This window comes from Chlorocebus sabaeus, chromosome 26, assembly GCF_047675955.1.
Source record: "Chlorocebus sabaeus isolate Y175 chromosome 26, mChlSab1.0.hap1, whole genome shotgun sequence".
In the NCBI taxonomy this organism is placed as follows: Eukaryota; Metazoa; Chordata; class Mammalia; order Primates; family Cercopithecidae; genus Chlorocebus; species Chlorocebus sabaeus.
Window position 1 is genome coordinate 3,029,842 of NC_132929.1, and position 12,861 is coordinate 3,042,702.

The window sequence follows — 12,861 nt, forward strand, 5'->3', positions numbered from 1 at the left end:
ACACCTGGCTGTACCTGAACAAACCAGCTGGACGTCAACCCGTTCCCCTTCCCCTAAGTCATGCGACCTTAGAAAGCTCCTTGCGTTCTCTGAGATGAAAGTCAGTGTTCTCATTTGTGAAACAGTTGAGAATATCAACCTCCCCAGGTTGCAGCTAACTGAAGATGTTCTCTGTCCCTTGCTATTAGAGATCAAGGGTGGTGAATCCTCTGGGGCTGCCCTGCCGGAAGCCTTGTGGAACCTAAAACACCCTGAATGGGTTCTGTCCGCCCAGCCCTCCCCCACGATGCCTCACCCTGCGCCCTCTCCCCACAGCGCAGCGACTGGCCAGGTACCAGGAGGCTGACTCGGAGGAGGAGGAGGTGGTGCCCAGAGGGGGCTCGGTGTCCCAGCGCGGCAGCATCGGGAGCCACCAGAGTGTCCGGGTGGTGCACAGAACCCAGAGTACCAAGTCCCACCGGCGCACGGGCAGCCGGGCCGAGGCCAAGAGGGCCAGCATGCTGTCCAAGCACACGGCCTTCAGCAGCCCCATGGTGAGTGTACGGGGCCTCCTGCTAGGGCACTGCCACACCTCTTCCCCATTTTCACCATCCCCCACTCGTGGAAGGTGTCCGTATTTAATCCTACAAATACCCTGTCGCTGGGCGGCTTGGCTCTACTCAGCAGAAGCTTTTCTGGCCAACACTTTCTCTCCACCGTTGTCTTTTCCAAGACACTGACAGGGCCCCTTTGCCACGGCTTCTAAGGCTGGTTGATTGCTGGCGACTCACCCAGAAAGGGTGACAAAGAGGAAGCCGGTGCTGCCAAATGAAGCAAATAAAAACCTCAGGACAAGATGACAACTGCTAAAAAGCAAAGCCAACCCCTCCCGAGGGAGTTTTAATTAGACGAGCCCAAATCCATAAAATACTTTCTGCCTCGCCTTGTCAGCCGCCCAGACATGAATGGACCACCCTCATCCAGCAGGGAGAGGCACAGAAGTGAGCAATGACCTCTGAAAGAGGCGTTCACTTCCGACATGTTTTACCAGCACAGCAGAGGGGAAGAATCCCCCTGGCTCACTCTGTGGTGGCCTCATTCTCTCATGTGCTGCTAAACCCACAGAGAAGCTGCCATCTAAATAGGGGTGATCTAGAGTTTTGGACGCTGTCCCCTCGGATCGGGGCTCTCACGCTTGGCAGGAGGGAGGCTGCATTGGAACAAGGTTTCCTGACAGCATTTTTCAATATGAGTCAAGAGTATTTAAAGTATTCAAACTTTCTCGTCTAGCAATTTCGCGATTCAGCCAAGGATTGCTACATGTGGAAGTTTATCAATGTGTAATTTACATCAGCAAAACTGAAAGAAATTTAAGTATCCAGTGATAAAGAGATGGTCAAATAAATGATGACATGTCCATTTAAATGTGTTTTTAAATGATTTTTAAAAGCCTGGAAAACTTCAGACAATTAATAATGTTTTGGAGAAAATGGAAACCACCGATATGTACATAAAATATTTTGATTATGAAAAATTTAAATGTAGAGTGAAAAGACTAGAGGGCAATGCTGAAGCCTGTTTTTCACAAAGTAGATAGAAGTTATGTATATTTTGTGCAATTAAAATCATAAGTAATTTACAATTATAAAACGACATATATGTATATTAGAGATGAAGTTCTGTTTACAGCTTATGATAAAATCAAAGCACCTTAAATAGTCACGCCCCAAGACCCTCCGTAGACTACTGGGTGGGACTCACTGCCAGCCTCCCTTTCTCCCCAGGAGAAGGACATCACGCCTGACCCGAAGCTGCTGGAGAAAGTGAGCGAGTGTGACAAGAGCCTAGCCGTGGCGAGGCACCAGGAGCATCCGCTGGCCCACCTCTCGCCCGAGCTGTCTGACGTCTTTGATTTCTTCATCGCACTCACCATCTGCAACACAGTCGTCGTCACGTGCCCGGATCAGCCACGAACAAAGGCAAGTTCTGGAGGGTCCCTGAGCTTCACCTTGACCTTGACCTTCTGCGCTGCGGGCCATGGTTGTCAGTCCTCCTGAGGGCAGGCGCCCGGCCCTTTCCTGCAGCAAGTGCTCTTAGCACATCCTGACCTAGGGCGGATGCAGTGGACGCTTCATACTGAGCCAAACGGCGCTGTGGTTCTGCAGCGTCGGTCCCGGGCTGCGGTGGGCTGGGGCTGGTTGGGGCCAAGTGGGAGGGGACAGCCCACCTGAGATGCCTTCTGAGCCTGGGAGGGGAGGGACACAGGGCAGCCAGCTAGGCCAGCCTCAGGTAGGCAGGTGGATGTGTGGAGGCCCTGCCTGCCTGGGTCCTTCCTTCGCTGCCTGGCCTGGGGCAGGTCCGGAGAGAGGCTGCCCAGGACAACCTCCCTGAGCCTCAGGGTCCCAGATCCACACAGGAGAGAGGACAAGACAGGCCGGGTCCCAGCTTCTGGGATGAGGAACTTGCACGTGGACCCTGACTCTACCAGCCATGCAGGCGGAGACGCATCGGCCTCCTCCCTGTGCCCGGGGTGCCTGCCTGGGCCATGGGGCCATGGGGAGGATTTATGGGGGCATCAAAGATTGTTCTTCAACGAGAAGCAGTCGAGAATCGATGAGAGGCTACTTAGGATACTAGAAATATAGCAATGCTCAAATTGGTTTTGGTTCAGTCTGACATTAAGGTTTTCTCCCGAGAGAGGAAAGGGTGTATGTGTGAAGGCTCCTCTATCACCCAGTGCACCCCAGAAAGCCCTGCGGTGGGCTAGGCAGTGTGCGGGGCACGGAAGCGATATGCATATGGAACCAGGCAACTTTGAATGTTTGAATGGGGTGCGTGTGTGTCATAGACCTCCCAGCTCCCGCCTCTCCCAGGATCCCTTCCCAGCCTCCTGGGTCAGCTCTTCGAGTAGGTTCCTCAGCAGGTGATGTGGGGTGAACAAGGTGGCCTGTATTTTCTCTGCTGCGGCAGCGTGTCTGGTGGTACCTGGACCCAGTGACTCCAATGGACAGGCCTGCCACTCAGAGACCAGCAGGCTTGAGGCTTATGCCGGCAGCCCTGGGCTGGAGCTACTTCCAGAAGCCACAGTTCATCTCCTGGCTGCCTCAGCATCTCCCATCTGGCCTCTGGGCTCTGCCTTCAGCATTAAAAACGCTTCTGGTGTGTATCCCTGCAGAAGTGCCCCTTTTCGGGTTAGACCCTGCCTGACAGATGTTAAATGAAGGGTGGGAGACCACAGCGTCATTGAGGCTTATGCTGAAGGTTACACGACTTGAGTTCCACCTAGGGAATAGCCTATCAATCACCCACACTCAGGCTGCAGGTGAATATGTCTCTGGGTGCATTTCTGTTCCCACATATTGGTTGGTGAGCACCACCTTCGAGGACATTTGGAGCTAGCAGGGATTGCCATGTGGGTGTCTGTGTCTCCCAGCTGGCTATGTAGCGTATTTACAGTCATGGCAAGACCAAAGGAAAAGCACCTGTATCAAAATCTGGCTCTGTGCACCTTGCTTTACCAAACACCTGACTTTTCTGGACGCTGTTACTGTAATTCAGAACTTAGGATGCAATGGTAAAATTGCGGTTTTAAGAATTGCTAATTCAATATTTTGGTTGTTTTGACATTTGCTCTTTCAATAAAGAGCAAGAAAAAAACATGGCTCTGTTGCTCTATCATTGAGCTTTTTGAAACTTTAACTGTGTGTGTGTGTGTGTGTGTGTGTGTGTGTGTGTGTGTGTGTATAACTCATTTTGTTTCTTACTGTGGTGGTTAAAATATTGTTTCCATGTTTGGGATCCTCAATTTGTCAGTGTATTTCATGTGCTTAGAAAGATTACTTGGGGACTGGAAATGTGATTTGTATATTAAATTTTTATAGACATAATTCAAAGGAAGTATAAGCTGATGGTTTGTTAAATGGCTTTTTAATTGGAAAAAAAATGCCCAGTTTTGTGCCAAGCAATGGTGAGCCTGCTCCTCTGAGCTGTTTTTTGCAAAGCAAGGGGACACTGTAGTACAGGGACAGCCCCAAACGAAGCCAGCAGATGCCACCAGCTGCAACTCCCCTGCATACATCAGGGCCTCACTGATGGGCCCTCAGCAATCACGTTCTGAAAGAATGTTGCATAACCTTTGCTTAAGAGAAGTGGAAGAGGCCAACGGAGGATCTCAAGGCAGGAATACTGTCTCTGCCTGCAATTTCAATGCATGCCTGAAATCTGGGAAATAGGAAATGTGTGTTCTGAGACCCCGTGGGGAAGTCAACACCATTGTTCCTCCAAGTGCCTGGAGCATCCTGTGGGAATCGGTGGGGCCTCTGGGGGACATAGCAGTTCCCTCACCTGCCTTCTGACCATTTGTCTTGCAGGTGAGGGTGAGGTTTGAGCTGAAGTCCCCCGTGAAGACGATAGAGGACTTCCTGCGGAGGTTCACACCCAGCTGCCTGACCTCAGGCTGCAGCAGCATCGGGAGCCTGGCCGCCAACAAGTCCAGCCACAAGTCGGGCTCCAGCTTCCTGTCTACCCCATCCAGCGACGGCATGCTTCTCAGGCTGGAGAGGCTGGGCCAGCCCACTTCGGCCATCACCAGCAACGGCTACAGCAGCCAGGCGGATGACTGGGCCTCGGAGCTTGCCCAGGAGCAGGAGCCAGAGCGTGAGCTGCGGTATGAGGCCGAGAGCCCGGATGAGGCGGCGCTGGTGTATGCGGCCAGAGCCTACAACTGCGTGCTCGTGGAGCGGCTGCACGACCAAGTGTCAGTGGAGCTGCCCCACCTGGGCAGGCTCACCTTTGACCTCCTGCACACACTGGGTTTCGACTCCATCCGCAAGAGGATGTCGGTGGTGATCCGGCACCCGCTTACCAATGAGATCAACGTCTACACCAAGGGGGCCGACTCAGTGGTCATGGATCTCCTGCAGCCCTGCTCTTCAGGTACCCCCACCCCTGCCCAGCTGCACCCCAGCTCTGGGGAGGAAGTCCTGATAAATATCCCCACCCAATTCCTTCTCTTGAGTAAAGTGATTTTCATTCATCCTTTTCCAAAAGCAGTGCCCATCAGAGAATTGCACGGTTTCTTCAGATCACTGTTTGCCTGTTTGAAGGGTTTGGACTAGAAAGTATTCAGGGGGCTTCCGTGCCTGGACACCCCCACCTCCAAGAACTAGGGGGACAGAGGATACTTGGAGAGTGTCAGGTTTTAAATTTGAACGACGAAGGGTGAGAATCTAGATAGTAGCTCTGGAAAGTTCTTCCTGCCCTGTGGACCTGGTGCAGCTCAGAGATCCAGGCCACAGTTTGTGGGCTGCCTGGAGCCACGGTGGGGGCCCAGGAAGTGAGGGATGCCGGCCTCACCCACTGCCCTCTGTTCTGGCACTTGGGACGGGAAGGGTCAAGCCCCTCTCAGAAAGCGAACCTGGCCACCCACCTCTCCGTCTGCGCTCAGAGGATGGAGAAGTGCAGCCTCAGCTCCGGGGAACTGAACTGGGTGGAGGTGAGGATGCTGCAGCAGCCTAGGGGCCCCACGGAGGCTCTACTGCCTGCTACAGGCTTCCCGTGTTCTGCACCCTGGAAGCAGCTCTGGGCAGCAGCTGCTGGGAAACGCTATCAGCCAGATGCTCCCTTCTGGAGCTCCGAGTTGGAGCTAGGGAGTACTTCACCTCCCACTGGCCTTTCTTGCCAGCATCTCAGTGCCCCAGGACAGGACCCCTGGCACAGAAGCCCAGGACCGTTCATGATGGAGAATTGGATGGGAGGAAGAGCTTCATACAGGAAATCCATGTCCCTATCACAGAGCTGTGACCTCCAAAAGGCAGCTGAGCTGAATCTGCAGATGTGTCTCTGAGAGGAGTTTGGATGACCTTCCACGATGACAGCCATTGCGGGGCGAGATTTCGCCTTTCTCCTGCTGCAGGGCCTCTGCCCTGGAGTCAGCAAAGAATCCAATTCATGGACAGATTTTGAGTTCTAGGAAGCTTCTTCCTCTGAAAATCAATTCTTGTTTACATCCACACAAGAGAAAAACATAAACAGGGCAGTTACCTGAGTGATTTCATTCTACAGCAGAAAATCTGTCTGTCTTACTCCACAACCTGGGGTTCAAGACAACTGAAGGGGTCCTGGGCTTTAGACTTCACAGCATGACGGGTGATGTCTAAGGGGAAGGCATGGAGTGGCCCTGGCATGTGGGGGCTGCCTGGCGCTGGCAGGTGAGGCCTGTCCCATCCTGTAGAGCAGGGAACCCTGTAAGCTGTGTGAGGAAGGCCGCAGCAGTTGCCAGGCTTGTACTTTGCTGGCAACATGTTTTTTTACATGAGTAGAAAACCTCAAAAGCAGAACACAGACAAAAAGAACTGCTGTCATTACGTCTCGCTAATACCATCAGCCATCACTTCATAAAAGGAGGACGATATTTCACATCCACCCTGTCCCCCCCAAAAAATCACCAAGGATGTCCCAGAAAACTGGATGCTTTTAGATTGAATAAATTTAGCGTCATGACCTGCTCACTCTTCTACTCCTGCTTTTTGGTACCTTATCAGGGTGGATAGAGCTTATCAGGAGGCAGGCTCCCCTCCCTGTTCACTGGCAGGCACCGAGGCCATGGCAGAAGGAGCAGTGGCGGCCTGGCCTCCATGGGCCCCTAAGTGAGCCAGGGATTTCCTCGTTCGTCTGCAAGTTGGGAAGGCCCTTGATGCCGGTTACAAGACCATCCACGCTGCTCTCCTCTGACTCAGAATCGACCTCACAGTTGGGGTCGCGGAGCCCCTACCCAGGCCGGGGAGCCTCTCAGGCCTGGCATCGTCAGCATGCCTTTGCTGTGGTTCTCAGGAAGGGAGCTTCCCATAACCAGGTAACCGCACATAAGAAAATGGACCTGAAATCCATGGCATCGTGGAAAGGCCAGGTAACAACATTGTCACAGCTCTCTCCTTATCAAAACCATGACATTGATGGGGAAAATTAATCAAGGGCTTGCGTTGATCTCTGCCTTCCTCTGGGAATTTTCAAGCAGTGCACGAAGTCAGGTTCGGATAAGGAAGATCTGCGTGTCAACACTGGGCAGGTTAAGGTTCAGGAAGTTCAGAGATCCCAGCGGTTTCCCAAGAGAATGACTATAGGATGGCCCTGGAGTCCCCTTGAAGTTACCCACCTGTGACCACCCACCCTTATGCACAGATCGTTTGCCTTTTACTTGGGGAGTGGTGGAGGGATGTGGACAGATGCAGACTCATTACAGAGGACTCACTGTGCCTGGCGATCGCTCTGCCTGTGCAGATCAACTTACCACCTACGTAGATCAATTTATCACCTGTGTGTAGGTGACAAACTGAGGAGGGCACAGAGCTGTCCCACTCCGGACTTAATCTGATGTCCTCTTTAGAGGGCTCAAAACATTTTCACCAGACGAAGCCCGAGTTGGCTGAGCAGATAGTGGGCGTGACTGTATTACATCAGGAGGATGCGGCCACGGCTTACCTGCCCTGGCAGGTGTGGTGTCAGGCAACAAGCAGGGACTCCACCGCAACCCATTCTCACAGATCTCTGTTCAAATCCCAGGTCTACACTTCCTGGCTGGGATGACCCTGGACGAGTCACTCACTCTTTCTGTGCCTCCATTTCCCATCTACAAAGGAAATCACAGTGCCTACCTCTCACGGGAAGTCCCCACACGAGCCCCTAGCTGAGTGCCCTCTGTCACGTAGATGTCCAGCATCCACTCGGTACCTTCCCAAGTCTCTGGCTCCTTCCCGTTAAGATTCACTTGCTTGTGGTTTGGTGGCATTGCTACTTCGTGTGGTCTTTAAGGCGTAAACCTCAAGCCAGTCTGCCATCTCCCAGAGCGAGGACAGAGGGTTGGCCTTAGCCCACTGCCTGGTGTGGGCCTCACACGTTGCTGCCGTGCAGTAATCAGTACGTATTTTTTTATGATGAGGACATGCATGTACAAGCAGGGACTGCACCTTAGTTTACCATTTTAATCAGATAACTCCTTGTTGGGGAAATATCGCTTGTAAAGCTTAGAAGAAATGGAAATATCACTTGGAGCAACGTTAAAACACATGGTAAAATCACAAAGAGAGGCTACCCTCATCCCTCTGAGGGCCTCTGCAGGGCTGCAAGCACTGCTCACCAGCTGTCTCCTGGTGGGGATATCAGGTGCAGCCCACTGCCAGGTGCAGTCTCGGCCCTGCTGTGTCTGCGGTCGGTGGGCACTGGAGTCATCTTTGCAGACTGTGCCTGGAGCTGTGCGCTTAGCCCCATCCACCCCCACCCAGATGCGGCCTCAGGGGGCTGCGGCACAGAGCTCTCGGCTGTCCCCACCCAGCAGGGGGCACTGGGCAGCACTGGTCCCACTCTTGCGGGCGGTGTCACTCCTCACCCAAGGAGCTGAGTTCCAGGCACAGAATTCCTCCTGTCGCCGTAGGGAGACAAGACACACAGGACCTGGGTGGCTGTGGAACATCAGAAAGAAGGGGCTAATATTGCATGACCATCGCCAAAAATGCAGTGTGAACATTGCCATGCCTCCAGCTTGAAATCAGCCACCCCCAGCGTCACTCCAGCAAGTGGAGAAGAGCGGGTCTGACTGAATGCCTCTGGGGATCCGCACTCTTGTTCCCCAGTACGTTCTCCTTCGGAGGTTCCCCCAGCTCCTCAGTGATGGTCTCCTCGGAGCTTGAGTTCTTCCCATCCTCTCCTACCCTCCATCAGAGTGTAGACAGATCCCAGCCTCCACAAGGGCCCCACCCTCCAAAGTCCAGCCTCGGTTTTCTGCAGTGACTGCTCAGTGGTAGGTGCAGCAAGACGTGTAAGGGAAAAGTCACCCAAGAACGAGGCGCAGATCTTGCCAGAAGGGGCACAGGTGTGTGTCCATGTCTGCAGGAGGGGACGACGGGCTCAGCTGCTTCTGCCTGGCAGGGCCAGGTGCTCCCTGTCACTAGGCTGTGTACAGATGGCCCTGCACAGAAACACCCCAGTGTCTACCTGAGAAGCAGACGCCTGTGGGGTCATCTCCTCGTCTGGGGCACCCAGGGTCCCGAGTGGCCCATCCCCCCTCTGTGGGCTCAGTTCGTTTCGTTTTTGGAAAGTGTGGTTAATCTCAGTGTCACACCCAGTACCACCACATGTCCCAGTGCACACCACATGTCGCCTCTGCCCGGAACAATGGGACAGCTTTATCATGAGTATTTCATTTCCAAAGCCCCTCAGATAGGCATGGCTTTGCTCGAAGAACAGTCTGATTCTGGGAAAAGGTTATCTGCGTCTTCTAAGAGTGTTACCATGATACCAGGAATACAAAGATGAGTTTGAGCATCATCCTTTCAGGAAATGTAAATACCTAAAGCAAAGGATCCTACGGCAGCTTTTTTTCTTCCCCATTATCAACTCCATAAAGAGCCTTTTCAGACTTTTTTTCAATTGTCCCCTCATGGCCTTTTAATAACATAGATATGCTGTGTATCTGTTTATGTTCTATATGTGTACTTAGACTTTATATAGAAAGGAGTAAGATTCTTCCACCTCCAAGAACCAATGATCACTCCCTTGAAGGCTCCGTCACCCCCATGGAGAATGCAGCATGGCCAGGCATGTAAAGGCGTCTCTTACCAGGTCTGCTTTGTCAGGCGGTAGACTTAGATTAGTAGATAAGCCTTCCTGGGCCAGGGGCCTCATAACTGGTCAGTAGTGTTGCCAGATTTCACAAACAATGTATATATATAGAATGTCCAGTTAAACTTGAATTTCAGATAAATCATTTTTTAAGTAAAAGTATGTCTTATGCCATATTTAGACATCATTTGTTATATCTGGCAGTGCTACTTGTAAGGATCCTACTGTTCTGAGGATAGAAAGTGCACTTCCCATTAAGTAAGACTTTTCATTAACAGGAAGAACGTGAGCCTCCATTTAATAGGCTGGGCAAAAGGATGTCAAATTGCTTTTGATGAAGTTTTTATTTTCATGAGCTGATTTCAACAAAGGTTGTTAGAAACAGCCAAACATCAGCCGGGCGCAGTGGCTCACACCTGTATCCCAGCACTTTGGGAGGCCGAAGTGTGCGGATGGCTTGAGCCCAGGAGTTCGTGACCAGTCTGGGCAACATGGCAAAACCCTGTCTCTATGAAAAAATAAAATAAACAGCCAAACATTTGCATATTGATGAGATTCTTTTTTAAACGTAACAGCTCATTTTTGCATTGAATTCTATATGAAAACTTGAGCTGTATTCGCAAGTAACGAACAGACACGGGGTAAATCTCAGAGTGTCTGAAGATCGTTCTGCAGATGCCAGGTCTTACCCATGTTTCTGCTTATTCTCCAACCTAGTTGACGCGAGAGGGAGGCATCAAAAAAAGATCCGGAGCAAAACTCAGAATTACCTCAACCTGTATGCGGCGGAAGGCCTGCGCACCTTGTGCATCGCCAAGAGGGTGAGTGGGGGCGGCCCCGTGAGGGTGCCTGTGCAGGTGGGCCCCCGCAGTGAGCAGCGCCTGGTGCAGCACTCAGCAATGCATCTCCCACAGGTTCTGAGTAAAGAAGAGTATGCCTGCTGGTTGCAAGGCCACCTAGAAGCAGAATCCTCCCTGGAAAACAGTGAGGAGCTCCTCTTCCAGTCTGCCATTCGCCTGGAGACGAACCTGCACCTGTTAGGTAATTAACTTGCGAGCCGCATGCCTAAGAGCAGTGTGGAGTTTGCAGGGGCAGCCCTGGAGGGGTGAGAGCTCTTGTCAGCAGCTGCTCCGCAGGCTGGCCTTGGTTAGGGAGCTGCCTGGCCGGACGCTGGTGCAGCTGAGGCGGGAGGGTGCTTGCCTGAATCTTCTCCCAGTGTCGTTTCTGTGAGCCGCAGCTGCTGCCCGCCAGGCACCCCAAGACAGCAGCTGCCATGCTTCCCCTTAACCTGCTTTCCCACCAAAAATAGAGACAAGGAGTGAGGTTCCTGACAGTTGGGGGTTGAAAGGATTTTTCTCTTGGGAAACAGGGAAACTTTTGGAACCCAGAGACTGCTGCATTTTGCATCTTAGGAATGTTTCACAGATTCGAGGTGGATGAAAAGAACATGGGCTCATTTTTTTCTGAAATATGTCCACATTTCCTACTGTGTTCATCTTGGTACTTAGTAAATACTAACTAGTATCAGTGATAAATGAAGATATTTTTTATGTTATTGCTTACTTTAATACTTAAAATATTTTCCTATTTATTAAAGCATTCATTAAATTAGCTGAGTCATTGTATACGTGCTCTGTGTGTCCTCGAGGAGCTGGTGTTGAGGGTGCTGCGCCCCCACCTCCATCCCAGGTGCTGTGGGTCAGGTGGTACCTCTCGAACACAAAGCCCTGAGGAGTTCATCTTCACTTAACACAAAAAGGCGGTGTTCACTTGCCCTCTTTTTCTGGGCAGAGGAGTTGGGATAGCTATATATTTATATCTATATTTCTAGCATAATATATAGTTAAGGTTTGCATTTAATAGCGTAATGTACGCTAGGCATAACATATATCTGCACACATTTTATATATTGTTTGCCCACAGTATCTTATAGAAGGCCACACATTACTCGGAAAGCCCTGGGATCCAGGAGCCCAATGGCACCACGAGTGGCAGCCCTGGATGTGAATTAAATGGAACACCTGAGAAATGGCTGTGCCTGTTTTAGGCCCCGAAGTTTTGGCTTACTAAAACAGGGCTGCTGTTGTCTGGACTGACTGGGCTTCCGCAGAAGACGGTATTGTGCAGGCCTGTGGGGTAGGAGCCATCTGCTGGTTCTCCCAGACGCGCCCACCCAGCCTCACTGACCAGCCTGGCTTTTAACCCTTCACTGTGGGGCACCTTCCCCAGGGAGCAGCTTTTCCCCCGGACAGCACTAACTTCTCCAATGGAGGGAAATTGGCCGTCCGGTGCCTTTTCACAGTGTGTGCTGGTTCCACCCCTGGAGTCATGCAGACAGAATCTCCTCCCTTTTCCGCATGATGAAACCTTGACTATTTGGGGACATGGCTATGAGTCCCCGCCTGCCCTTTCTCCATCTTCCCTGCTCTCAGAGCCCAGGAGCCCTGACTCATTTGTCCAGCCCTGCTCTGCCCCTGCAAGCTGGTTGTGCAAGTTGGCCAGGCAGGCTGGTCGTGCAGGCTGGTTGGGCAGCCTGTGGCTCAGTCCTTTTTGCATCCAAGTTCTGCTCTGTGGGACTGGTAATCCCAGTGTTTCGGGCTCCCATGAGGATGAAAGGAAGGGATGACGGGAGGCACTGAGCGTGGCGCAGGCACAGGGCCTGGCTCTGAGCGGTTGTGCGGTGATGAGTCTCCTGTTGGTGCTTCCACACCGTTTGCACCCAGCTGGCCTCTCCTCTGCCAGCTCTCTCTGGTGATGGTGCATCTGTCACCTCTCTTGGCCCGGATGCTGTAGCTCTGTTAACATATCCTAACTTGTTAACAGCCCCTGCTGCACCGAGGCTCATAGTGAACTTGAGATCCAGTCATCTTAGGTCTTCTTCACAGGGATTTCTTGCTTGGATTCTGTAATTTTTACTTGGGCAACTGTCTGAAGATCTAAAATCAGAGTTTTCTGATCCCCTGTTCCGCTTCCTTTGGTTGGAGTAGGGATCCTGGCCATCAGCGTTTCTCCAAACCCTGATTCCACCATGTCCTGCTGTCATCCTCAGGTGACAATTCCCTCCAAGTGCACAAGAGGATGGCTCTGAGATGTGTTGGTGATATTGGTGATGGAACTCCTGGGTTGCCCACATGGGTGCCAGCCGTGCACCAGAGCCTGCTCACGCCTGCTGGCAGAGCCCGTGGATAAATTTTGAAGCATTTTGCAGTAGCCCACATAAATGTTCAGGAATCTCACGTTGTCTTTTGATGCTATGTTAGTAGATTG

General features: G+C 51.9%; 1 protein-coding gene across 2 annotated transcripts in view; it reads left to right on the forward strand.

Annotated features, from left to right (window-relative positions):
• The window catches only part of ATP10A (ATPase phospholipid transporting 10A (putative)), a 184,258-nt gene that overhangs the window by 146,157 nt on the left and 25,240 nt on the right, over positions 1–12,861 (forward strand). For both annotated transcript variants that reach the window (XM_073011982.1, XM_008017346.3), the window contains exons 8-12: positions 316–533; positions 1,764–1,958; positions 4,350–4,914; positions 10,312–10,415; positions 10,509–10,635. In XM_073011982.1, the coding sequence (XP_072868083.1) occupies positions 316–533; positions 1,764–1,958; positions 4,350–4,914; positions 10,312–10,415; positions 10,509–10,635 (1,209 nt within the window). The remainder of the gene's footprint in view (positions 1–315; positions 534–1,763; positions 1,959–4,349; positions 4,915–10,311; positions 10,416–10,508; positions 10,636–12,861) is intronic.